This window comes from Verruconis gallopava (genome assembly GCF_000836295.1).
Source record: "Verruconis gallopava strain CBS 43764 unplaced genomic scaffold supercont1.6, whole genome shotgun sequence".
Classification (NCBI taxonomy): domain Eukaryota; kingdom Fungi; phylum Ascomycota; class Dothideomycetes; order Venturiales; family Sympoventuriaceae; genus Verruconis; species Verruconis gallopava.
The window spans coordinates 667,225-694,721 of record NW_015622142.1 but is presented as its reverse complement, the minus strand read 5'-3'; the positions used below and the strand labels follow the sequence as shown (position 1 = coordinate 694,721).

The 27,497-nt window shown below is 48.7% G+C and overlaps 5 protein-coding genes across 5 annotated transcripts; 4 read left to right on the top strand and 1 right to left on the bottom strand.

Annotated features, from left to right (window-relative positions):
• Positions 1–52: 52 nt before the first annotated feature.
• Positions 53–1,056, top strand: PV09_02536 (uncharacterized protein). The gene has a single exon (XM_016355593.1). It carries the CDS (start codon positions 362–364, stop codon positions 980–982), a length of 621 nt encoding a protein of 206 aa, XP_016216729.1. The 5' UTR covers positions 53–361; the 3' UTR covers positions 983–1,056.
• A 1,034-nt stretch (positions 1,057–2,090) lies between these two features.
• Positions 2,091–9,798, bottom strand: PV09_02535 (uncharacterized protein). Its single transcript, XM_016355592.1, has one exon. It carries the CDS (start codon positions 9,513–9,515, stop codon positions 2,622–2,624), a length of 6,894 nt encoding a protein of 2,297 aa, XP_016216728.1. The 5' UTR covers positions 9,516–9,798; the 3' UTR covers positions 2,091–2,621.
• A 984-nt stretch (positions 9,799–10,782) lies between these two features.
• On the top strand, positions 10,783–13,690 carry PV09_02534 (uncharacterized protein). Its single transcript, XM_016355591.1, has one exon. The coding sequence runs from the start codon at positions 11,007–11,009 to the stop codon at positions 13,593–13,595; it is 2,589 nt and encodes an 862-aa protein (XP_016216727.1). The 5' UTR covers positions 10,783–11,006; the 3' UTR covers positions 13,596–13,690.
• A 4,116-nt stretch (positions 13,691–17,806) lies between these two features.
• On the top strand, positions 17,807–20,431 carry PV09_02533 (uncharacterized protein). Its single transcript, XM_016355590.1, has 4 exons — positions 17,807–18,984; positions 19,045–19,129; positions 19,187–19,576; positions 19,633–20,431. The coding sequence occupies exons 1-4, from the start codon at positions 18,166–18,168 to the stop codon at positions 20,169–20,171; spliced, it is 1,833 nt and encodes a 610-aa protein (XP_016216726.1). The 5' UTR covers positions 17,807–18,165; the 3' UTR covers positions 20,172–20,431.
• Positions 20,432–21,427: 996 nt separating this feature from the next.
• Positions 21,428–26,280, top strand: PV09_02532 (uncharacterized protein). The gene is made up of 2 exons (XM_016355589.1): positions 21,428–23,674; positions 23,724–26,280. The coding sequence occupies exons 1-2, from the start codon at positions 21,780–21,782 to the stop codon at positions 25,951–25,953; spliced, it is 4,125 nt and encodes a 1,374-aa protein (XP_016216725.1). The 5' UTR covers positions 21,428–21,779; the 3' UTR covers positions 25,954–26,280.
• Positions 26,281–27,497: the final 1,217 nt, after the last annotated feature.

The following is a 27,497-nucleotide window of genomic DNA, read 5'->3' as shown; positions in this document are numbered from 1 at the left end:
TTGATATCATTACTCTCACTTGAGTGAGTCCCGTCTCCAAAGTCTCCGCCTTTGGACAGATCGTATTCCTTCACAAGTACACATCACTAATTCAATGAGTAATCTTTCCTGTTAATCCTGTGGACGTTGTTTTAGTTTATGACGGAAGTTGAGCATCGATCTGTTGTTCATCTACATGCCAACTATGTTGCCCATATTTGCCGAGGTTTTGTTTCCTGATCCCCTCTACCACTTGCTTCTCTGACTCGTAATTTATTCTCGAACTGTATATCGTATTTTTTCACAACTTCTTGAATTAATTAGAATGTATTTTTGATCTTGACAATTCAGTTTACGACCATAGATTGGCCCTATACGGAAGATGGGAGAAGCTGTTCAGATCAAAGCGCAACGGACAGATGTCATACCCAAAGATACAATCGATCACTTCAAAACGGTGCCCATAGCACATTCCACGCTCCAAGATCCAGAATTCAAATGCCTATATGCTTCAAGAACGGTCACAGATGGTGGGAAAGGCCACACTCTGATGGGTAAAACATGGGCAACAGAAACTACTATACCACATCTCCTATCGCTGTACCGGAGGGATCCATCGTCAACGCTCGACTCGCCAAATGTGGAGATTCGGCGCTTCTATACTCTTGGAATTGACTTGAGCGCCCATCCAAACCTGCTTCATGGTGGCGTCATATCAACGATCTTGGACAGCACTCTGGGAAGCGCTGTTGGCATCGCCATGAAGACAGAGAAGATGAAGTCCATGTACACTGTGCAACTGAATGTAAAGTATGAGAAGCCAGTGCAGATACCAGGGACCATCTGTTCAAAGGCATGGGTGAGAAACATCGACGTCAGTGGGAAGAATTACAAGGTCTGGGCCGAAGGGCGAATCGAGAGCCTGGGAAAAGATGGTGAAGTTGTGATACATGCGAAGGCAGAGGGAATCTGGGTGGGGAAGAAGGTGGAAGGCAGGTTGTGATCCTTTCGATTTCTTTTTTAGGAGTGTATAAGCCTCTACGTATTTCAAAGTTATTGGATTATGCCTCTCTCTCAATTCGTAGAGTAAATGCTTTCAGATCTTATCATACATTGTCCTACACGGTATTTTAATCACTTGATCGTACATTTATTCCAAAATTAAGCATTCTTGAGTTTCTCATCTTCTGAGAATTGCAACTTCATCATTTTGAGCACTTCCTTCGATGTTCTCTGCGATTCTAGCTTCTTGCGTACAATTTCTGTCCTGAGTGCCTGTTATAAGAGGGACTTAGTTTAACAGATTTGCTACGACAATTTCTACTATAAGCTTCCGCACAAAATAAAGCAGACTTTTTTGGACGACATTGGGCCGTCTTTTCAAGCACGAGATTTCATGTGCATTATGCAGATGCTGAGATTGTGGCTTATCCATGCATTGCAATTCAGTGCTCTCATAAAAATAATGTGGTAAGTGGTGTAGTAAAAATCATCGCCACACATTATGACTATATAATGCACACATCTAGCGTTAAGCACGTATCTGTATGGGCGTAAAGCTCACAGTGGTAAGTTGTTGATTCAAAGCACAAAAAAAAGTTGACAAGAGTGGGACTCGAACCCACGCCAGTTTCCTGACCAGAATGCGAGTAAGCTGTGCTTACAATTTACTTGCTATTCTAGTGTTAGTTTGATTTGGCGCAATGGTTCCTACAGAGAGTACGTACAGTCTGGCGCCTACAAAACGTTACTATAACTGTGTTTGTTTGCGCAGTGGCATGACACCAACCTTAACCGCTCGGCCATCTTGCCTTCCATTGCAAAATCTTGGGAAAAGAAACTCAAGAAGAATCAATTTTTTTTCTTTTTCAAGGATATTTCCTGCTTGTACTATGTTTGCTGAAAGTAGGGATCAGAGTCTTTGCTTGACGTGCATTTACTTCATTTTCAAAGCCGACTTCTCATCGGGAATGCATGAAAAATGGAGTTATGAGAGGAGACTCCATTTGAGGGCACAACTAGAAGTGGAATGAAAGACAGAATTTAAGAACTTTACAATCTTCCTTCAGCAGGACGTGTTTTCGAACTTTTCATTGCATGGGCAGCTTTTGGGCACTTCTCAACCCATCAGAGAGTTGATTTGAACGAATCCAATTACTTACTATTTACGGAATGGTTTGTTTGAGTAATGATAGGGTGAATTATTAGTAGCGCGGAGCCAAATAAGACTCATCTCGCGGTGATTAGATACAAGAGTCCTCCAACATCCATCTTTCAAGCGCCAGGATCCGTCTCCATCAATGCAAATGGTATCAAACGATCGACAAACAAGGCAAGTCGCATACAACGAGTGTGTAAGCATTGTCAACAGGAAAAATGAAGTGGGACATTTCCAATTTGTTGGTATACAGCAAGACTGAACGCACGACAAGACCATTGTCTAGCTAAACAGAACTTGAAAGAAGCGCTGGGGTGTTGTGGTATCATGCAGTCTGTAATGGCGCTCAGAAAAGTACGATGAAAGAGCAGTCGTCAAATCGCTCTAGCGCGTCGCATGACCAAACCTAGTGATGTGTAAAAGAAAATGAAGTAAACATAGGAAAATGTGGCTGCTCGATTTAGCAACCGTCTCAATCTTTTTTTCATCGCTCAATCTCAAGGCCGAAAGGTTCCAGAGATCGCATGCGTTCTGCTTTCGGGGTACCTTCGACCGTACTCTCTTCGTCATCATAATAACCAGTTGTGCTCTCCTCCGCATCTTCGTCGTAATCCCCAGCTTTTAGAAAAGGTGGCGTTGATGGGCCGGCTGAAATTTCAGACTCACGGCTCATGCGTCGCTTCTCGAAACCCTTTGAACCAAGCGGTCGTGGCTCGCTGGTGTGTGTGTTAAGCGGCCGTGGTCGAGACGAACCAAGGCCTGGATCTGGTGAAGGAGTCTTTCTCAAGTTCGATGCTGGTGGTGTCATGAGCCCGTTGAGGAAACTTTGTGCTGTACTCGCAGGCTTGGATGGCGTCTCTGTCCGGCTACTACTCGAACTGGAAATGGATTGTGCCAATCCACTTGGAGCTATGCCACCACCACCTCGCCGCCAATTGCCGATTGCAGCTGCGAGTTGGGCAGCTTTTGGTGAAGCAAAGCTCTGTATGCTTGCAAGAGTTGGGAAGCTTGTCGTACCATTGATCTGGCGCTCTTTGGCATCCTGTTCCATTTGAATGCTTGCTCTAATGCGTATGGCAGCGTTACGAACGGCCTCACGGTCGAAGTCTGGACGGCCTAAGACATTGATCAGGTCGGTTAGGTCATCAACCCGTACACCGATAAGTTCACGCAACCACCCAATTTCGGTGTCCTTTGCTTTGAGCTTGGCTGGAGCCTCCTTGTCCACCTCCGAGAGTTCTTGCTCGAGGTTCTCAATGCGATTTTCACGCTCTTGTAATTGTTCCTGTAAGACAGCGATGGACTCCCGTAGCGCTTGCGGTGAGATCTTTTCGGGTAAGCGGGATTGTGCAGGAGCGGAAGCCACCGCTGATGTTTGAGCAGCGACGGGCGATATCGCCGACTGCGCAGCCTGAGCAGCGGCATGAGCAGCCGTCTTGGCCATCTCAAGCTTCTCCTCTAAATGAACAATCTTGTCTTGAAGATGCTCGATTTTCGAATTTGCCAAGTTAAGACGATCATTCAGTTGTGACACTGTGAAATCCTTCTCATTTATAACTTGTTCCATGGCACGCTCGTGATGGTCTTGCAAATCTTGTAACACTTGAGAGTGGGTATCTTTGAGAAAGGCCTCGGATTGATTCTTGTTCTCGATAGTGTGGTCGAGATCTCTGCGATGTTGCTTGCGAAGCTCTTCTAGACGCTCTTCATAGGTGCTTCGAAGTTCTTCGAATACAGCATCCTTTGCATCCTGAAGTTGCTTGAGCGCATCGCGCTTGGCATCTTCAGCTTGCTCAAGGTCAAGTTCATGCTTAGCACGAAGTGTGTCTGCCTCTAATCTTGCGTTATCAAGATCCACTCGCAAGCGAGAATTTTCAGCTTCAAGCTCGGAACGAATGATATTGACTTGGTGGTTAGCATTCTCAATGTCAATCTGCATAAGACTACGCGTTCGATCAACTTCGAGTCGAGCAGCTTCCCGAGCCTCTCTAAATTCTCGAGCATATTGATCAGCAGTCTTTTGATGCTCCAAGCTTTCGGCCTTGAGTTGTTCAACAAGGTCCTCAAGACGACTGTTCTCTTTTTGAGTTTGAACCAGCTCAAGCTTAACAGAATGGAGCTCCTGAAGTGAACTTGCCAAGCGCTCGCATTCCTTATCAAGCTTGACGTTCTCTTTTTGCTCGTGCTCCAGAGCTGCCTTCAATTTGTAAGATTCCCGCTCTTGAGTCTCCAAGCGCTCAAGCTCGCGCTCAAAGCGTTCCCTTGTACGTGCCTCAGCTTCAGCGCGAGCAGCAAGAATCTCATAGCGCGTGCGGTGCTCAGCATCTGATCTGGCCCACTTCGCTCGCTCTGCAGCGACCTGTCCAACAGCATTGTTCATATCGTCTTGCAACTTCTCAATGCGGATGCGCATCGTGTCGCGAATGCGGAGTGCTTCTTCGGACTGAATCTTAAGTGCACCAAATGCAGCGTGAATCTTCTCTCTCTCTGCTTGGGCTTGTTCAAGATCACGTCGCCATTTCTCGCTCGATAGCCGATATTCATCCAATGTTTCCTTGAGATTATCGTTCTCCAAAGCAAGATCCATGAGCTTCTTGGAGAGGTCTGCATGCGCACCTGCTTTGTCGTTGTCTGCAGTACGAGCCTTCTCTGTGGCCTCCTCAAGTGCACGGAGCTTAGCAGTCTCTTCTTGAGCAGCTTCCTTGACTAGAGCCAATTCTTCTTCGGTAAGTTTAAGCAAACGATTAGTCTCTGCTTCCCTACGTTCGGCCTCGCTGCGAGCTTCAATTTCAGCGGCGATTCTTGTCGCAGCTTCCTTGAGCTTTTCGGAAAACTCATGAAACCGCTCCTCATCTTCGGTTTTGATGGCTTCCTCTCGCCGTTTGATCAGAGCTTCGTTCTGATGAGCTACGGTCTCCTCGACAATTGCCTTTATGTCTTCAATGCCTGGAACTGTCACTGCAGAAGGCTCGGGTCTCTGTCTAATGAATTCTTGAATCTCTGATATCGTTTTCTGGAGGTCTTCGAAGTGATAAAGGCCTTGCGGTGTGCGAGGACGTTGCGATGAGAGAACTTCCTGTAACATACTTCTATACTTCTCCATGCGCCGATCACGCTTCGGCGAAAAGCCTCGAGAATATGCATCTGTCTCCACTTCTTCGTCTTCATCATCAGCATCGCTATCAACTGTAACTCTTGATCGAGTTCGGCGTAATTGTGGCCTATTGTTCGCGATTTGCTGATCCATCAGAGCACTGAAACGCTTCTCCAGAGCCGAGAAGTGATGGTCCATGGTATTCCTGATGACGTTTGAAACATGTGGACCAAAAAATTCTGCCTTCTGTCTAAACTCGTCCTCTTGTCCTGAAGAGATCACATCATCCCAGTCACTAACAGGAATGTCTTCGCTGCCGTTCATGCGACGTACTGGCGAATCATAGCCTGGTACAGCACGGCCATCACTGAAGGGGTCTTGAGTAACAGATGCGGAGTCAACATTGAGTGTCTTCGTGATCATTGGGCGACGAGGACTAGGGCTTGGGGCGTCGCTTCTTAGAGGCATCTGGAAGGCATGTGGCTGCGGTGAGCTTGGGAGAGGCGAAACATCGTATCTTGGACTTGAAGAGTTTGGCCAAGAAGGCTCCTCTCGCTCAATGCCACCGTCCGAGCCGTCCTCGTTGAGCTGTCGCATAACTGCATCGATCTCCTGGAATGATGGCTGATCTTGGTCATCGAAGTAACGTACCGACGAAGGCAGGCGGTCTCTTGTGTCCTCAAAGGGCTCTCTATGATTACTTGGTGGTTCATCGGCAGCTGTTCTGGAAAGCGACGACCCAGACCTTGGAGTCGTGGCTTCAATCGAAGATTGCTTCACCTTGTCCTTTGAGACCGCATGGAGATGATTGACCATACGATTCTTTAGACCTTCATCAATCTCAAAATTGGGCTTGAATTCAAATGGAGCTGCAGATGCCGACAACGCACTAGAGTTTGAGAAGACACGGCTTGTGTCACCAGACTTGGTCTCTTTTGTCGATGAAACTAGGTCGTCTCCTGCAGTCTTTTCTTGTTCACTGCTTGCTGGAGACGCGGGACTAGCCTTGATCTCCAGTTCTGTTTCTGGCAGCTCAACAATTGATGAGAAAGATATTTCGTTTGGTAGCTCGCTTTCGCCATCGGCCGGTAATTCATCCGGCTTTGCACTTGTTGGAGCATCAATTGCCTTAATCTCTTCGGCAACCACAGCATTGACCTCTTCCGAAGTCGCGTTGCTTGCGAGCGTTGTAGGCATTGGAGCGAACAGAGGCTCTTTCTCCTCGTCAGAGTCCACAGTCTTGGCTCTCTTCTGTCGCTCGTCGCTTTGAGCAACACGTCCATCTTCACCCAACACAACGAGGTCACGCGTGGGTGTGAGCGTTTCGGGGTCAATGATAGGTATAGCTTTTGATTTTTTCACCTTCTTCCCTTCGCCGGCTACATTGATTTTGCCAAATATCGATTGTTTGAAATCAGCTGATGAGGGATCATCCGAAAAGCCTGTGGACGGAGATATCTGGAATACGGGTGTGGCAGGGTTGAATGAAGGTCCATTGGAAGTGAAGCTGAATTCAGACTTGCTTGGAGTAAAGGAAGCAGTACTATTCCCAAACACACCGAAGTTACCAGGACTGAAGGAAGCTGCTTGGGGATTAAACGCGGGAGCAGCTGCACTCAGACTGCTAAAAGAGCTCTTCAGGGTTTGCTGTGGTGATGGTGAGACAGATTTTCTGGTATTCCCTCCAACATGCTTTGAAGTTGATTTTGCTGGCGTGAAGGAGAACGCTGAAGCCGAAAAGATCCCAGGATTGAAGTTTGCACTGGGGTTGCCGCTCTGACCGAAACTGAATCCAGTTGGACTGAATTCTTTTGCTGCCACATTAAGACCCGAGAGTGATGACTTGGACGAATGGTGGGAGAGATGGGCAGGCCTCGAGCTCGAGGCTGGCTTTGGTTTGCTGAAAAAGGTTGGATCGTTAGCCCAAGGATTAGCTGCCTCCGCGCCACCTGCTTTTTCAAACGGTGGTGCGTCGTTCTCTTTGTCCTGTGTCTCTTCAGGTATTGTCGGTGCAGGGAGGTTCTGTTTTGCATCCGAGGAAGGTGTAAGGACTCCCCCATTCGCCTTTACAACCCCGTTGTTCCCGCGAAGTGACGTCGTGCGCGGCGGAAGCTGCTTCGACTTTGACTGTGCTGAATCCTTTGTCTCTAACCCATCGTCCATTTCTCGGTCTATTGATTTCTCCAGATGGTAGTCTGAGTTGTTGATACCTTCTTCAAGCTTGACACTTATGTTATGGCGGTGGCTTGGCTTCGGATTTACAATTTCTGGTGCTTCGCCTTGTCTGCTTCGAAGTTGCGGTCTCCCGAACTCGTCTTCATCGTCTACTTCGGGAACCTCCTGAAGAGTTGAAGCTGGCCGTGCAGAAGAGGTGTTGTTAAGCATCTGCTGCATAGCTGCTTGCTGTTGCAAATGCATCGCAAGTTGTTGCTCCTTCTGACGTTGCATCTGAGCCAAAAGCTCATTGCGTTGTCCGAATGGGAACGCCTGGCCGGTTTGCTGGGACAAAAGAGGCGAAACAGACCCGCGTCTGCCGTGCATCTCCGGTCCTGGTGAGCCAGTTGTCAAGGCTTGTATGAGCTGTGGTGACAAGTTCTGCAAGCCTGGCGGAGTCATAGACTGAGATGAAAGAGTAGGTGGAGAAAACATCGATTGGCGATGCATATGGCCAAATGCACCTAGAGGAGACGCAATTGATCGAGTTGGGCCATGTCCCTGAGAAGATACGGGGAATTGGAAGACGCTTGCGCGATGACCATGGCGTTGGCTCCCAGCAGACGAAGTCGGAATGGGCGGGGAAAATGGCAAACCTTGGGAGAACTGTGACGTGGAAGCCTGCCTTGAGAGTGGGGATTCAAGAGTTTCCGAGCCTCCGAGACTAACACCAAGCATTCGTAGCTTCTCCTCCCGTAGGAAGGCAACATATTCGTCCCAAAGAGCGATGTTGGGAACGTGAACCTTAAATATCTTCTTACGTCTCGCGTCAACATCCTCTGCGGGATCTGGATGGATCTCGCGATTTTGATACCTAGATAGGCTCACGGTGGAATCCACGTCATTCCATTTGTCGAAACCTCGGGTATCATAGCCAGCCTTTTCGAATTCCTGCAGCCTGGCATCGACTTGTTCCTTGGTCCAAGGAATAACACCAACATTGCGTGTGGGAATATTGATATGCACATTCTTCCCTCTATACTTGACGGTTTTCTTAACCCTTCCACTTGAAGACGATTCGGTTCGTTGGAGTGGCGCTGAGGGAGAGATGCGATCTCCTGTCGACGGGGCCGCCGGTTCTGTTGCAGGGAGAACAGACGCATCGGGCTTGGCTTCCTCCATCCCTTCCGACTTAGCGTTATCGTTCTTCTTTGGCGTGTCTTTGGGCGGAGGCGGCGGAGCAGTCGCTTGTGGTTCAGCGACCGCGTAGCGAGAAGCGTACATCCTCGACCTGTCAATAGCTTCTTGTATATTGAACTTTGACCTTTCGTGCACAGAGAATTTGGGAAGGAAATCGTCTTGCGTCAACGTCAAGTTACTATCCCTTGACTTGTGACCTTTAACTCGGAGCCTATCCGTTCGAGCAAGTGTGTCTGCAGTACCGTCAAGCTGAAATGGGTCGATATTTCGCTCAGAATCTACAGCCAAGGCGGGAGGAGAAGACACTAGCTCTAGTTCCTTGTTGCTCTCTGTCTGGCCCCACCAACCACTACGCAAATTCCAGCCCGAGTTCGAGCCCTTGCGTTCGTGTCCCTCGGCGGGTCTCGAAGGAGTGGTAAAGAACTGCCTAAGCGATTTCGCAGAACTTGCGAGATACGGGAATCTAGTGGGGGATTGCGGCGGACTCCCAGGCGAAGGAGTGCTCGGTCGTGTAGGTGCAAGGCGATTGACGGGTGGTAACCGTGACGGGACAAGATGGGAAAGCCCAAACTTGGGGTTCGGTGAGTCCTCGTCGACCTCGCTGCTCGCAGAAGGAGACCGTTCGCGTACAGAATCGAGATTGGACGCTATGGAACGGGGCGGAGGATGTTGGTAAGGTGAACCCCAGCTCGCGGTGAAGTAGCTGGTGTCCGACGCGCTGGCGGTAGACGCAGCTTCTGCAGGATAACGACCAAGCGGAGGAAGCTCTGGCAGTGGCGGAAGTGTTGGTAGCTCTGGGCTCGAATGGCCAAGCGTTGCCGTTGGCGAAAGCGCTGTCGGTGAACTTCCCGCTCCCTCGGGCAGCGCGATGACGTGCGGCGACGAGGGCTGATCGTTCGACAGCCTTTCGACCTCTTTACCGTTGCTCATTCATTAACAATCGATGGCTAGGACCATCTTCTGCGCAGCAAACTTGTAGAGCTTGAGCCGGACGCGTGATTATATGGTCGCGATAGATGAATACAGCTGGAAAGGCACGGTGCGAACGAAGCGTCGAACGTGGCAGCGTGCAAAAGACTGGACAAAAGGAATGTAACAAGGAGCGAATGAGAGTGAGCTCAAAAGCCGTCGATCGCGAGCATAGTAGGAGTGGTTGGGAGAGGAAGAGGGGGTGGAGAGCGGTAGGTGAGGACAGAGGATACCTGGATCTTTGAAGGTTCGCGTCGACGTTTCAACCGTCTTTTTTTCTCGAAGCCAGGACCACCCAACTGCTCTCATCAGGGGGCTTGCACTTGCGCCTGTTCGCTGGCCAGCGGAGACGGCAATTTGTGGGCCCGATACCCCTGCGGCTTCTGCAGCCTCAGGCACACAAGAGGCAGCACCTCCGCCCGAACCGGCGCCGGCATTAACTCGTCTTATTACGCGCTGTCATGGATTTGCTGGACTCGCTCGCTTGCTCCTCTCGGGCCGGCTAGCGGCAGATCACTCATGATTCTCTAAGGTCCAAATCGGGAGCGCCTCTTGCGACCTGGACGTTGGCCGACGAGCAGACTCTGGTCGATCGCCACGCACTGCCAAGGCCACTCGCTGGAGTCACAAAGCAACGTACGCTTTGCGCATCCGGCGTCCGCAAACCCCCACGTGATCGCCGGGGACGAGACTTGTAGGAACTAGGAACGATAGATGAATTATTCTTCCGTCGGCGGAATACCGTTGCTCTTTCTATTAAGACGGCATCCGTGCTTGTCTACGTTGGCCAGATACAGCCTCCGGTGTATTTGTCTTATGCTGCAAGCGGAATTCTGATCCTCTTGTGTGGATGTTGCCATGGTGCTCGTGGTTCGTCTCTGAGAACTTCAATATGCAAGCCTAAAGCATTGATGTGCTTGCCCACTTTTATTGATATCAATAGCTGTGTTACGGGCAGAAGTGGTTGTTTGCCTTATGTGCCGTGTCCAGAACATTGCCTGGTTGGGGCCCTTGGATGAAAGGCATACACGTTTATGACAGGACAACGGTACGCATTCACGAGGGGATACAGTGAGTTGAGGGGGGAAGTGGCTTTGTTAAACGTTGCAGCACTCGTTGAGCCCGAGATGAAAGCATCCACTTCCCCGAAATAGGCTCCTATTAAATTTGTGGTGTTGCGCCGCTCCGCAGCGACGCATCGACGCTTCATTCGCTACTACGCGTTCCTGCTTGATCTACAAAGCGTTGGTTTTGCTCACTCCGTAGCATAATACCTCATAATAGTCACTTTTGTCACTCAAGCGTATTGAGACCGAGAATGTTTTACAAGAGCGGAGATCCGGAACGGGCCGTTACCCACCATCCTGGGCCATAGCTGAGAACCTCAAAGCATCCGGCTTCTGGAAGCTCAAAAGAGCTTCTAAAACACTGCACAAACATGTGTCTCCGAAAATGCGTCATAATTCCACCTCAATCCCTCCGAACCCGAGCCTTGTAGCTATCCTTCTCGTCACACGTTCGCGAACGGGCCCTCGCCTCGTCTTCCACTATCCCGCCATCCCCACTGCGAACACGTATAGCACCAAGCGAGATCCAAGTTGGTATGGCACGCCGGGCACTGCAACTGAAGATAGCGCCGCTAGCTCTGATGACTGGGACTCATCTTCCTCTGAGAGCACAGCTGCGGGAGACAGTGGCGATGATGACGACACCAGCTCGCGTGCAGGAAGTGGAACAGGCAGTCGCGGAAGCAAAGTGAGGAGCGGAAAGACAAAATCGACAAGAGATGGTTTAAGCGGCCATGAGGTTGATGAAGAGACTATTGAGAGCAATGAGCGTGGTGATGGTGATGGCAATGCGAAGGATGATTTAAAAAAGAAGGAACAGTACGAGATTGAGTGGGAGCGCCTGCTGGGCTTTTCGGCGGATGGATTGAGTCACCTCCTAAGCCCTTCCAAAGCCTTCAACAAAAGGAAATTCGAGGTTGGGATAGAGCAGTATGTTTTCTTGGGCGCTCCAATGTTTCAGCGTGATGATGGCTATTGGAAGAAGCGCAAACGACACCGAAAGAAAGAAAGTGTGGACGTTACGAATAGTCCACGCTCGACTGAGGTCGACAAAAGCGACCACAAAGACATGCCTGGCGACGTTTCCAATTTCGAACCCAAGTTATCCACGTCAACGGATGCGGATCTCTTTCGGGTACCTGGCTTCGATGCAGCTTATGGCCACGGTTTGGTCTCCGGGGCAGCATCTGAATTCGAATCAGATACTAGGAGCACATCAACAGCAGCAGATGAAAGAGAAATGATCATGTTCAATATCGTGTTTGTTATGAACCCTTTGCCACAAGAACATCATCTGCGCATCGACGAGATGTACGATTTCGTTGTCAAACGTTTTGCAAAGGTGTTGAAGGTTGAACAAGCCCAGAGCAATTACGTTGCTGCAGAATCGCGCGTGATCAACGCAATGAAAGAGAAGGGACGAGAAAACAAGGCTCCGATCGCGACGCTGTGGCCGAATATTATTGCTACCTCGTCGTTAGCAAGGTCAATATCCATAATATTTGACACCATATCTGCGAACAAGATTGCACATATCGAACTCAACGGCTTTGATATGTCCTTCCAAATACCGCAAGCCATTTCAACACCTTTTGCACCCACAGCAACTGAGCCACAAATGCCAGGTCTTTGGTTGACCACAGCCACGCTGATGGATGATGAGGATCTCGAATCCAGCTTGAGCCCTCATGCTGCACTCCTTCTCCTCGAAGATGAAGACACACTACTCAAGGAAGTAATGAGCGACGGCAAGGAATTGGGCGGCCCACTTTCGTTCTTCATCCGTAATTTAACACCCACTAAATCACTGCTAAAGCTCTCGCAGCGTCACTCAATGCCCCTCAAAGATGTCCAGTTCCTAGCTCGGCACCTCATCTACTGGCGACGTGCAAGAGCCATACCTCCATTACACTATAGAGATACCTATGTAGTTTCTCCTAATGCCGATATGCGAGCTCTCGCAGCTGCAGTACCAGCTTTCGCGGCGAGATTCCCAACGTTACCTCCGCTCATTAAAATTTTGCAACTACTGTCTGGACCACCAAAGCAGTATAGAATGCTCATGCCCAGTCCCGATCACAGAACTGCTTATATGGAAATCTTGGCTTGGCTCATGCGAGGAGGTTGGGTTACTCAGCTGCGAACTTTTGCATGGATTCGTGTCTCGAGAGAGGTGAAAGCTGCAGTTGCTGCGAAGCAGAACCGAGAGTTCAGGAATTCTATTGTGACTAACCCTGTCATTGAGAGTTTATCGGATGAAGGCAGAGACCACACGCACGCAAGAGAGAATTCGCAGACATCAAGCATGTACTATCCACAGATACAACGGTCACCAGAAGGCCGTTCAGCTGCAGAAGCGGGGAATTCGCATACCTCGCCTCTTTTGTCGCCATTCAGATATCCAGCCGGGCCACCCTCGGATGCTGGAAGCACCAGTAGCTCTCGAACAGCTATGCAATCAAACGTTTCCGCATTGTCACCTATTCCACGGCCTGAAAGTCGCACGTTTCATCGCCCATCGCCGTTACATATTAATCAATCCGCCTCTCCGAGTTCAGCGGAAGATACCCCCACGTCACCGGTGACCGCCCATCGCGCAACCTCATCACGTGGCGACGGTGAAAACATGCATACACTCGAATCGGCAATTACAAAGTCGGAAGATCCTAAAGATTATGAGCCCAGTCTTGTTCATTCACCTCAACGAGCAACGAACGAAGAGAGTGCGTGGATTGAATACATCGGGGCGCAGGTTGCCGAGCTTTTCAAAAATGATTCCGCTACAGTGAACGGTGCAAGCCAGGAGCCAGGACCAGAACCTAAAGATCTGTGGCCACAATTGTTAAAGTATTTCGACGGGCGATACGCCTTGGAGGAAATAAGTGCGAGAGAGGGTTTCAAGAAGAAAAAAGTGCGAGAGTTTTTGGGGCGTCTTGTCAGAGAAGGAATATTAATTACTGTCAGGCATTGGTAAATGCTAATGATATGACACAAAATACCTAATTGTTTAGATTAGTTCTTCCAATCTCTCCACATATTAAATATTGCGCATGGTTCCTACGAAATGAGCTCATCGTTACCTTCAACTCTATCCTATGCAGGCTGCACTTGCCTTTCTTGCAGCTACCAATCAAGTAGAGCACTGCTGCCTAAATATTTCTAGTTCTTTTCGATTTGTCTTACAATTTTCACATCTTCTCTAATCCGGATTACGATGGCACCAGCGTCTTCAAGCACCACAATGTCGGCTAATGGACAGGATGCGAACCGTAGGAGAGGACGAAAGCGGAGCAAGTACGATGGTGGCTTCTGGAGAGAACGAACGGGATCGGTACTGAAGAGCTCAAGTTTCGAACACTCATCCTCACGAGTATCATCATTGAAACGTCCTGCCACACCTACAACATCTCGGAACAGATCAAGAATAGCAGCAGCATCGTCGCCATCGACGCGTCAGCAGTACTCAAGGCCAAGTTTGAGCCCTGTGCAGATAAGTCAATTGGCGAGTTCTCCCACGAGTTCAAGACCCACACAATCAATCTGTGGCATTGATGAAGAGGTGTGTGATGAGAATCACGATGCATTAAATGAGGTGGTTATGGCCATTGATGTCAAAGACCACGGCACAGTAGGATGTGCCTACTACGCTGCACGTGAAGAGAATTTATATTTCATGGAAGACGCGAAGCTGGGCGACGACCAGATGATAGAATTGCGTACGTAATTTGTCAAGTGAGTCGCTTATCTAATATTCTCTGAAACTTCTATAGTCAAAATCCACATTGAACCTACGATTGTTCTCGTGCCGTCGCGACTCGGTGATGAAATAATGGGCCAACTAGATCCTGAGTCCGGACAACGCGATCCATCTGCTGCAGACAATGGTAGGTAGAACTTGACGAGAGGGTTTGGACTAACGAGGACTATAGCTGATCGATTACGTTTCTCTTATTTGGTAGAAGCGAGACCTAGTATTGAATTTGGGGCTGATGCCGCAAGAAAGAAATTATTTAGCCTCAATCTACGATCAGATGATGGACCACGTGCTAAATTAATCACGCCTGGAGATGCTCTGGATGTCGACATCGTAGACTCACAAGGGAACCTTGTCGGACAGCATGAACAGTTGCTAAGACTTTCTGGTTGGATTAACCTCGAGAGTAACATTAGTGTAATATCGATGGTTCTGATTCAACTAGTAACATCTACGCTAAACACTTTCACAGATAGGCTGTGCAGGTGCTATAATATCGTATTTGCAGAGACGTCGAGCAGCACACTCTATAAGTGGTTCAAATCGCTTTCAAACTCTCTTCGGCATCTCTCATCTGAAAATGTTTTCCCTGGAGAATGCAATGTTCATCAACACGAATACTCTGCAATCGTTACAAATAATCGAAACGGAGTTCCATCCAAATTCACAAAAGCAAGGACCGCGCTCAACGGGATCCAAAGAAGGTCTTTCAGTTTATGGAATTTTCTGCAGTCACACAAGAACACCACAAGGCAAGCGTTGTTTGCGCCAGTGGTTTTTGCGGCCTACTATGGACTTGACAATTTTGCGAGAGAGACAGCGGAGCATCAACACTTTCATCAGACCAGAAAATTCTATACAGATAGAAGAATTACGTCAAAGCCTAAGCTCGATGCCACATATGAGAGCTCATATACTCAAACTTCGCAAAGGGCTAAGCCCAGGCTTGCTCGTGAAGGCTACAGCGACGAGACCAGTATGGTCTACGATCCGTTCTTTTGCTTTCCATGCCCTCAAAATACGGGACCTCATTTGTGAAATAATAGGTGGAGAGTGCCTCAAAATTCGCGATCTCATCCTTGACAAGTTCAAGACCTGGTGTCTTGCACAAATCGGTCGGCAAATTAGCGACATCGTTGATTTCGAACAGACCGCTTTGCAACGCCGCACTGTTGTGAGATCAGGGATTGATGATGATCTAGACCAAATCAAGCGTAGTTATGATGGGCTTGACCATCTGCTCACGGAAGTAAGCAAAGTAATAGCTAACCAGATGCCAAGAAGTAATGCTGTTCTGAACATTATCTACTTCCCACAGATTGGATTCTTGATCGCATGTCGACATGACTCGGAAGGAGGTTCGACAAGCTTTGGCGGAGAGCTGATTGAAAGCTGGGATCGTATTTTCACGAATGGAGAAACAGCATACTACAAAAGTCCAGAGATGAACGAAATGGATCAAAAATTCGGCGACCTCTACAGTATGATATGCGATCGCGAAATTGAGATCTTGCACGATCTTGCCCAGAGAATTCTCCAATACGACGATCTTCTTATGACGGTTTCTGATATATGCGGTGAACTAGACTGTCTGCTTGCGCTTGCTAATGGCGCGAAGCAGTATCAGCTGGTGCAGCCAGAAATAACCAAGGAAAACATTATAAATATCTCCAGAGGAAGACACATCTTGCAAGAGCTAACTGTTGGCTCTTTTGTAGCGAACGATACTCTTATTGTTGGTGGAGAAGGCAATGAACGTCAAATAGAGATAAATTCCCCAGCTACGTCCGAAGACAAACAATCTTTCGAGTCCACTTGTTCCATCACGGGTGTCAGCAAACCAAGCACTGGACCCGCAATGCTAATTATGACTGGACCAAACTTCTCTGGAAAGAGCGTATATCTCAAGCAAGTGGCTTTAATAGTGTATATGGCGCATATTGGATGCTTTGTTCCTGCCGATAGAGCTATCATCGGTCTTACTGATAAAATTCTCACACGGATAAGCACGGGGGAATCGGTTTCAAGGGTGCAGAGCGCATTCATGATCGATCTCCAGCAAGTTTCCCTTGCCTTGAACCTAGCAACAAATCGTAGCCTTCTTGTTATTGATGAGTTTGGGAAGGGCACACATGCCCACGGTGAGTGAATTCAAATTCGTAGAAGGTTTTGCTCATGATAAACAGACGGAGCTGGCTTGGCTTATGGCGTTCTCTATTATTTGCTAAGTCTTCAAAATCTCTGTCCCAAGGTTGTTGCAGCGACGCACTTCCATGGTAAGAAGTACTTAGTTTTGTGATTTGATGACTCTGATGGAAAGCAGAGATATTTGAAAATGACTTGTTCCCAACCTCCGGGCAGTTGATGTTTGCCAACATGGAGGTTCGGGTGAATCCAGAGGCAACAGATATCGAGAACCAGATCACATACTTGTACAATTTGCGATTAGGTCGAAGTGTCTCCAGCTTTGGCACACTGTACTGATCAAAGTCCACCTTGACTGAACTCTTGCTAATTTTGGGCAATCAAGATGTGCTTCTATGAACGGAATCACAAAGGAAATCATTAAACGTGCCGAAGAATTAATCGTGCTTGAAGCTCAAGGCGAGGATTTGGTCGCGGCATGCTCGACCCTACCTGAGGACGAGGCCGCAGAATTAGCAGAAGCAGCACGTTTTGCGCAGAAGGATGTGTCCCATGCTAACAAATATCCAGGAGCAAATTGCTCGAAATTTTCTCGCCATTGATATTAGCAACGACGCGCGCAAAATCCTTGATAATTTATTGGCACCTTGGACCCGGGCAACATCGTCGTCTCGATGATCCTATGACGACTGCTAGATGTATCGTAGGCAATTCGTGCGCCCTTCGAAGCTCAATGAAAATATGGGACTACAAATGAGGTGGATTTGTTCTTCGTCATCTGCCGTCCCAAATTAAATATCAGAATTTTGCGCGGCCTGTGGAGCCTCCTGTACACAAAGACAATGCCATTCTGAGATCGATGCACTTCGATCTTTCTCGAAGCCTCGGTGATACCGCATTCGGAGAAAATTGTAGCCGCATCTCAGCTGGACTGGTTCACAACTTGATAATTGCTGTGGCTATGATAATTTGATCAACAAAAACCATGTTGCTGCGTGAAGAGAGTGTATTTGCTAGCTCAACTGCGTGTATAGGGTATTGCTTTGCTTTTCAGCGTCATCCGGAGCATCTGAACGTAATTTGGTTTGTCGAAGGTCGTGTGATGCCGTGCCGTGCTCCCGAGCCCCGATTCCGTTTCGACTTAGACTGAGCAAGGATTAGTTCTAGTTCTAAGCTTCGTGGCTTGCTTGGTCATCACTCTCCATCTAACGTCATAGACCGAAACGCTGTTTTCGGGCTTTTCAGAAGAGCGGTACGAAAACGAGGAGCGACGGGGGTTGGAAGAGCTTTGCTGGTTGGTTTGTGATAGAAATTTAAGTCCTCTTTCTCTCCGTGTTAAAGCGAGCCTCGTCTGTAAAAAGTTTTTGTTGCCACAGGCGAAAATTTCTCCGTCATCTTTGCCATTTTTTGCACGCCGCACAGAGCTATAAACCCTTTTGACCCAAGAAGTCGGTGCGAGTTAGCTACTGCTCCATGACCTACCTCACTTTTCCGTCCTCGTTCTGAATAGGAGCTTCAGGAAACTATCTGACATATCCAATTCTCGACTGCACTGTACACAATTGCGCTCAGTTCTTGACAAGTGTGTTTAAGCTACTCCACGAGAAAGCTTTACACTGGTCTTTTCAGTCGCAAGGCAGTAGATATGGTTCTCAACGAAGCAGACAGGGAAGTAGTGCGCAATGAACGCGACGCAAGTCCGACTATGTTTCAGGAATACACAGAAACAGGCGAAGCTATTGAACGCGCGGAAACACGAGCTTCTTCTGAATCTTCGTCCTCAGATGGCTCAGCTCGGCAAAGGCAAGCATCGCTAGGCATGTCGCGCCTACCTACCGAGTCTATTATTCCAGGCGACATGCAGCGTAACGAAACTGCTATGAGTCGCATTCAGACACAGCGCTCGCAACATTCCAATACAGTCGGCGCGAGCGTGAAGAGTAGGGTTAGCAAGAAGCCACTTCCACCTATGGGCGCAGGAAAGCCATATCCGCCTGCTTTGCCGGAACGGGAGGAATACGTTGTCGAATTTGACGGCGCAGATGATCCTTTGCACGCGCAGAATTGGACTATGAAGAGAAAGCTGCTGACGGGGGCTATGCTCGGCTATTTCACGTTTCTCGCTGCATTTGGGAGCAGCATCTTCTCCGCAGCAACAAGGGTCGTTGCGAAGTACTTCGGTGTTAGCGCTGAAGTGGGTACTTTGGGTGTTTCTTTGTATGTCCTTGGGTTCGCAACCGGTCCAATTATTTGGGCTCCATTCTCAGAACTGAGAGGACGCAAGCTGCCTCTAGTGATTGGATCCTTTGGGTTCATGCTCTTTCAATTTGCAGTTGCTACGGCCAAAGATCTGCAGACTGTTTTGATATGCAGGTTCTGGGGGGGATTTTTCGGGGCTTGTCCTCTCACCGTCGTTGCTGCTGTTTTTTCCGATATGTTTAACAACAGAACAAGAGGTCTAGCGGTAAGCTTTTGCCAATTCTTAAATAGGATCGAGGCATAGGCAAGCACTAACGATTCTTAGATAACTGTGTTCTCTATTATGGTCTTCTCCGGTCCTCTTATGGCCCCCTTCATTGGTGGCTTCATTACAATGTCCTATCTTGGTTGTAAGTAGTTCGAACGCGGATCCCAACACTCCAATATGGCCTAACACAACTTTCAAGGGCGATGGACTGAGTATCTCGTTGGAATTATGGCCGCTGTCGCATTTGTTTTGATCCTATTCTTCCTTGAGGAGACCTACCCGCCAGTCATACTCATCAACAAAGCCGAGGAGCTACGGCGCCGAACGAAGAATTGGGGGATCCACGCCAAGCAAGAAGAAATCGAAATCGACCTACGTGAGCTTGTTGAGAAGAACTTCACTCGTCCATTGAGAATGCTGGCCACCGAGCCCATTGTACTCCTCATTAGTGTTTATATGGCATTCATCTATGGATTACTGTACTTGTTCCTGACAGCATATCCGCTTGTCTTCCAGGGCGTACACCACATGAATCCGGGTCTAGGCGGGCTTCCATTTTTTGGAATGATCATTGGCGAGCTTTTGGCAGGTAGGTTTGGTCAATGTAGCGGTGGATTGCCAACAGCTTGATTGACAAGGCGATAGGTATTACTATTGCGCTACGCCAGCCAGGCTACAACAAAAAACTCGCTGCGAACGGTGGCTTTCCCGTGCCAGAATGGCGCCTTCCGGAAGTAATTGCAGGCGGCGTTGCATTTAGCGCTGGCCTTTTTTGGTTTGGCTGGACAGGAAACTACGAGAGCGTGCACTGGATCGTCCCTACTTTATCTGGTCTTCTCTCTGGCTTCGGGATCATGAGCATCTTTCTTCAATCGCTGAACTACCTCGTGGACGCCTATCTAATGTTTGCTGCTTCAGCCATCGCCGCGAACACATTTCTACGATCCCTTTGTGGAGCCGGCTTCCCACTATTTGCAACATATATGTTTAATGGAATGGGGATCAACTGGGCAAGCACTCTTTTGGGCTGTGTTGCGGCTATACTAGTGCCCGTTCCGATTTGGTTCTACCTGAGGGGTGGAAAGATCAGGGAGAAGAGTGCATTTGCACCAACTCACATTGGCCCCAAACCGCCAGCTCAGGAGAGCACTGATGAAGAGAAAGGAAGCGATAAGTTGGATTAAGTCAGGGAAGAACGGGTAAAGAACCATTTGTTAAAAAAAAACCTCTTTACTGTTATGATATCCGTAAACTTTGCAAGTATCAGCAAAAGAAGGCATCATAGCGTTTCGACCAAGCAAATTGCATGTTGCTATCTTGGTTGTGTTTCTCCATCGCACGTTCAAGTTGCTGCTGCGATATTTTGTTTGATCTGAGGATGGACCCGATTAATATCCTAATGAACTATTTAATTCTTTCTAATCAATCGTTGGGTTGGATTCAACGTGGCTAAACAATCTCCTTATCGTAATCCGACCTTTGATCTGCCGTGAAAATGCTCGCGTTGAATCCTTTGCTGTCGCCAAGTGAGTTGTTCATGGAGAACAAGACCCGAGAACATTCTTTCTTATCCCGGCGTTCGGGCATGTGGTTCGGAGTCATACAAGATGGCATTCCTTGAACAACGCAAGGGATAGAACTAGTTTCGACACCACAGTCCTCGCGGTATACCTTTGCAGGAATGTCTCGGAGACTTAAAGGAGAGGATTTCTTGTAATGCAGATTTCGATAAGCATTTTCGAAGTATGGATAAGGTTTGGCGAGGACTACTGGATCAAAGAACCTTGCAGCTTGTAAAAGAAGAAAGACGACCGCCCGAAGCGGCTTGGAGCGGCAAGTCATCAACTCACAGAGTCTACCTAGATCATGGAGTCCGAGAGATTAAACTAATTCGCCGCGTATTCCTCCGGTTTTTATGATTCCTTTATTTAATGCACCCTGAATTGATTTTAACCGTGCCATCGTACGAGGGCAGCTTCTCCATCGACCGGACTGGCAGCGCAGCCGAAGTAAGCTCAGCTCCATTCAGCGTGGACACGACAGCACTGGAGATATGATCCGAACAACTTAACGGATTCGTATGGTCGGATTTTTGCTGAAAACTACAAGTAGATCACATGACTAAACCACGTGACACACATTCCTGAACATCACGCAGTTTCACTTAATGCTGCCTGGCGCTGATTTTTGCGCCGCTTGTGCTTGTTAAAAAAAATGTATTGTCAGCGCCATCCGGTACCTGGCAGATCTTTTTTTCCTCGATTTTCGATGCCGACAAATACATTTAATTAGCACGACACCGGGCTTGGTCTCGTAAAGCCGAGCTCGTCGAGGCGCGCAGCAAGGTCTGGCAGATTAACCCTCCGGTTGTGGCGCTAGCTCGTCCGGAGCGTTCGCCATGTGCTTCAGGCAAAAGCAGGCTTGATGCACTTGTGCGCGACCAAGATTCTCGTAGCTTTTCTTTTCCGTGTCCATCTTTTCATCTTGTCGTGCACAATCTCGACAGACGCCACGCTAACTCTCATTCGAAAAGAGAAGGCCATATCTATCTGTTTTTTGCGCATCTAGAATCTGAGGACTCTCCGGCCTTTGCCACGCCCTCTGCCACTTTGTTTGCCGATCGTCGGATCCCTGCCCCGGATATCCCATCATCGCCAGAAACAGACCTTCGACTTTCTTGCTGATTGTCTCGTCGATTCCTCGATCGCGTACAGCCCCAAACCCCCGCCCTTTACGGGCATTTATCCACTGGAGCACGCTCCTGTATCGGCATTTAGGCCTTGGTCGTCGCGATGAGCGCCGAACCGCCGGCTTCGTCGAGAGGAGTTCGTTTCAGCGAAGCCCCCCCGACGCCGCCGCAGGACACCACGTCTTCGTCTGTTGAATTAAATCAGGACGACAGCATTGCTGGCTCACCAGGTCTCAAGACTTCGACACCCCCGGACTTGGCAAGAAAAGAGTCTTCAGGGTCGGCAAGCTCGCAGGGATCAGACCTTCATCAGAGTTCGGACGATGACAATGATGGGCAGATTCTGAACTTCACACCTGCTGTTGCAACCACTCCCCTGGATGAAGTCCCGCCTTTGACTTGGTCTTCACAGCCTCAAGGACGAGGGAGGGGTGGAAGCGCGGGCTCGAGTGCTCTCCATCCAGACTCGACCGCGCAACCAGCGACCATGACGAATAGTATCAACGGTCGTTCGCCGCGACCAACTGCCGTGAGAACGCCCTCGAATGCGTACGCGCCAAACAATGCTCGAAGGCCTACCCAATACTCGCTTAATTCCACGGGAAGACATCGAACCAACTCTATGACTCGTAATCGCCGCAATCCCAACGCGGACTATAGAGCCCAGGAGAAGGCGTATGTGCAGCGCATACGGCAGGACGTACCCGATCCGGATGACTATTTTGATAATGAACTACGCACCCCTAGCTTAGACTTTAGCGACACAACAAGCTCAGACGGAGAATCTCCCAATACCACAGACTATATCGATGATTCGTTTGACCAGGAGACGTTGCTATGGCAGGACAACGATAATATCACGCCTTCTGTGGAAGAGCTGAAGATTCCGGAAAATAGGGAGCGACTCGAATGGCACTCAATGCTCGCTAGTGTTCTTACTGGCGACGTTGTTAAACAAGAGAAGAAACGTCTTATTGGCAGCAGTGACCAGTCCGCTGATGAAACCATGAAGAGCGAGATCTGGGTGGGAATACGGGCGAGATGCTGTGGCCGCATGCTTCAGACTCAGAGGCGTATTGTCGAAGAGGGGCGTGCAAAGGCGAACACCACTATCGACAAGATCATCAATTTTGAAATCAGAGGAGAAGCAGAGGCTGGCCAGACGGCTGCCGAGCAAGTCCATGCAATTGTGAAGGAACTGGAGACCCTGGAATATCTCTATCCAACACGGGCGCAGTTCGAGGCTGCTCATACTCGTGCAGCACAAGACAATTTCAAGGACGCATGTGATGCTATTATAGCGTGGTATAACGCTAATGAGATGATCAATACTGAACTGACGGTGTTGCGAAAATGGGTTGGCAACGATGAGCTTGATTTTTCGAAACCCAATCAGCGCCATGAAAATGACAGATTGTCTGACGAGTCGACGTTTATCGAGCGATTATTAAAAGAAGACGGCCTGAAGTCGCTACAAGGCGAGAGGAGTCTACTCTTAAGTTTGAATAATGTCATTCTCAAAGCCAAGGAAACCTATATCGAGAATGCTTCACGCTTCGCCACGAGACACCTGCCTCCATACATCGAAGAGTTGCAGATACTAATCAATTTCCCATCGCGGCTCGTTCAAGAAATCATTAAATTACGTTTGTCGTACGCGAAGAAAATGAAAGACCCGTCACAGCAAGGTCTGATGATGACGGAGCAGATGATTGACCAGTTCAAGATCTTACTGAATCTTGCTGTGCGAATTCGAGAGGCATACAACATCATCTCGCAACCGGAGCATGGCTGGGACCCACCAGAATGTATTGAGGAAAACTTCGACGCTACGGTGCTTGAAGCACTGAGGTTCTATTTCAAGTTGTTGAATTGGAAGCTTAGTTCGAATAAGAACGCGTTCAAGGAAGCCGAAATATTGGAGCAAGAATGGGATTTCTCTAATAAGCTAGGCAGGCACCTGGAAGGCGGTGATGTCGAGGTTGCGGAGCAGTTCTGGTAAGTCTGACAGACGCTAGATACTTGATACATGGTCTGATATTTGCAGCTCTTTGACCTCAAAGTCACTTTGGCGGCTGAGTCAAGCCTTCGAACGTGAACTTGGTCGCCGACCTGATGAAGTTGCTGGCGCAGAAATGGACAGAAGATATAAGAGCATCCTCGATTCTGTACGCATTCGTCAGCGAAAATTGTTTCGTTTCTCCAGGCTGCTCACCCAGCGATTTGAAAATTGCGCCGAGTATAATATCAATCTTGAACCCACGCAGCTCCTCGAGTTCTACGATACGTTGGTGTATTCTGGGCACTTTTTGGTAGTAACTCAGAATATGGATTCTAACACATACATCATCGCTTGTCCTGCATTGGCAAACCGGCCGAATGAAATTCAGTCGTTACTCGGCTCATGTTACCATGCCGAAGATAATCCAGAGGATCCCTCAAACCCTTACGTTCTGATTCTGCGACCAGAGGAGCCACTTGTGTGGGCCGGCCAGCGGTTTGAAGCCCCAAATATACGTCAGCCCTCTCTTGAATTACAAGTTAGTAGGATGCGTCTGGTGGCCGATGGCTCACAGCAACGCCTAGCAAATGCAAAGGTTGCTTTCCAGCACGTCACCGGATTGGATCTAACTGTCCTCAATGAGCAACGTGCCAACCTGCCACGGGTCAATTTTGAGCTGAAGAAGATCAAAAGAACGGCGTTCAAACTCTCGAACACAATAATGGAAAGCGTCGAGATCATTAGGAAACAGACTGCTGGCTTGGAATGCCAGGAACTTATTCAGACATGTTTTGCTTTTGCTACAGAATTTGGTCAACGCTCTCTGCTCTACATGGACCCGAATCGTCGTGCTATGAACAACATGAAGTTAATGAAACTTGCGTTGGACTGGGTCAGTTTTATTTGCGACGACTGCGTGGCTTCCGATCGCAAAACTTTTCGATGGGCTGTCGTAGCTCTTGAGTTTGCTATGTTGATGACCCGGGGGCAGAACATTCTGTCCATCAGCAATGAAGAGTATGGGAAGCTGCGTGCTAAGGTAGCCGGCTGCATGTCACTTCTGATTTCGCACTTCGATATCATGGGTGCCCGATCCACAATGGCTGCACAGGCCGAAAAGGCTAGGCTTGACGCGGTATCAGGTAGAAACAGACCTGATTTAAGTATGATGAAGGATGACGAGGAATCTTGCAGAATCGTGCAGGAGCAATGGGCAGAGCAGCTCGCTGAGATTGATCAAATGAGGATTCAACGCGAATCAGAAATCAAGGCCTTAGGTCGTGTGCTGGAGGAGTCAAACGAAGCTGATCGAGCTTTGACGTACCTGTCTTCCTCAGCTACAAACGTCACACTGCGATGGCAACAAGGCCATTATGTTGGCGGTGGCACGTTTGGATCTGTTTATGCAGCGCTTAATCTTGATTCTGGTCAGATGATGGCTGTGAAGGAGATTCGTCTGCAGGACCCGCAACTCATTCCTACCATCGTTTCACAGATCAGAGATGAGATGGGCGTCTTGCAAGTGCTCGACCATCCCAACATTGTTCAATACTACGGTATCGAGCCCCACCGAGATAAAGTTTACATTTTTATGGAATATTGCGATGGTGGTTCGCTGGCTGGACTCCTTGAACATGGTCGCATTGAAGATGAAACCGTTATCATGGTCTACGCTTTGCAAATGTTGGAAGGTCTTGCGTACCTGCACGAGCGTCGCGTCATGCATAGGGATATTAAGCCTGAGAATATTCTCCTTGACCATGACGGCGTCATCAAGTTCGTGGACTTTGGCGCTGCAAAAGTAATTGCAAGACAAGGCAAGACTCTCGCAGCTGAACACGCAGGGGCAAGACAAGGTCATCAGAACAGCTTGCCTGCTGGCACTCCCATGTATATGTCCCCCGAAGTGATTCGCGGGCACGCAACCGGCCGCCTTGGTGCTGTGGATATTTGGTCGCTAGGCTGCGTGATTCTCGAAATGGCTACCGGCCGTCGACCATGGGCGTCGCTAGACAACGAATGGGCCATCATGTTCAACATTGCCCAAGGAAACCCTCCGCAGCTCCCCACCCCTGACCAGCTGAGCCCACAGGGCATCGACTTTCTTCAGAAATGCTTCGAGAGGGATCCCGTCAAGCGAGCTTCAGCTGCAGAACTCTTACAGCACGAGTGGATCGTTGCAATCAAAAGCCAGTGGAATATTGAACCACAAACTCCGCAGACGCCTGCAAGCGAGTCAAGCAGCTTCAGTACTGCAAGTGGTCGACAGAGCTAAAATTTACTTTGAGTACAATGAGGTTTGTGTTGTGAAGGATATCACGAAGTGCTTTTTTAATACCATTTTGAGTCATTTTGGCGGACCTGATAGTCTCGCTGTGTCTTGAGACGCAGTGTTAAGTTTTTTGTTCTGATTCGTACGCTCCTGTGCGTCACCGAGGCAATGATTGTTGGGGCTGGGATTTTATCCTTAATATCATAGCACACGGCACAGTACACAGCATCAGCGAATGGCGTTATGGTCGTGAGGATCTTTCTGTGACAATGAAAGTGACTGCTTCTTACCAACTATTGATATTGAATTTACAAATTTCGTTCCTTTAGAGCCCTTTTTGTGCTTTCCTCTGCACCTTACAATCTGAACTTGAGGCCTCGCTTGTGGATAGATCCGTTTTCCCGTCCTCTTTTCAGTTTTACAGACGCCTCACGCTGTCGTCACCAGGAAGTGCTGCTGCCGTCTCTGCTACCAAACGGACTACAGAGAATAACTGTTGAATACAAGGATTCCTCGAGACGGAATTTTTGGTAGAGCGCTCTGAATCAGTCAAATGACCAGGTCCTAAAGCGCTACGCGGCTTGACTTGAGCGTCGGTGAGGCCGCAAGAGAAAACTCGCTTGGACGAAGTTCGACTGAGGCTGAGATACCGATGAAGGCTTGATTTACGGGCAAACCAATAGGGGAATGACTTTGGTACGCACGTTGAGTTTAGATCCGGCGGGAAATGGTTGATTCACGGCCTTCAGCCGCACGACACTAAAATTTTCCGTCTAGAACCACCGACTGGCCGCTCGGGAAAGCTTCGCGACGATATCTTTGTCAAAACATCTCCGTGGGTCGAATTCCACGACTCTCAAGTAAGCGTCGATCAAGAGCAGATGCGAACATGTGTTACGATTTAAAACAGGAGCATAGGTGTTTACAGTGAACGGATACAGCCAAAGCGCCTGAAAATCCCTGGCTCGCTCATGTTCCACAGGACTTGGCCATTGTAGGACCTCGTCAGTACTTTGTTCCGCCCTGGCTGCGCCTAACCACTACTCGCCAGCTACTTACTATCCTAAATCGGTCCCACTCGTTTACTAGATATCATAAGGTTAGAATGAACTTGGTCAGTACGTCTCGTTCAGCTCCGAAGATCAAGGTGGGACCAGCTAAACGCGGATGAACGTCAGCGTCGCTGCCACAAGTCGTCGACAACTACGCTGCCTTTGGCTCATCTTCCTCCTGTCCAGCTGTTGAGTCGACAAAATCACTTCCAGCTTCTTCGACTCGGCATCCCACATTGAGAAGTAGGTCGATCGAGGTTGATTTTTCGCAACGCACAGCACTTTGCTTTCCACATACGATAACAACAATGAATCCTTCCAGGAGTGGGTCCCAAATCCTACCGCCCTGTGGCTCTCTAAGAGGCTACGTGAGTGCTTGACCGGACTACATGCAGCCCTGTTGCATTATCGGTAAAATGCGCCCTGCCGTGATGTCCATCTTTTTCTCTAGTCCCATGCCGGAATCAAAAGCGGATTTGCCTCCCTTGACGCGTC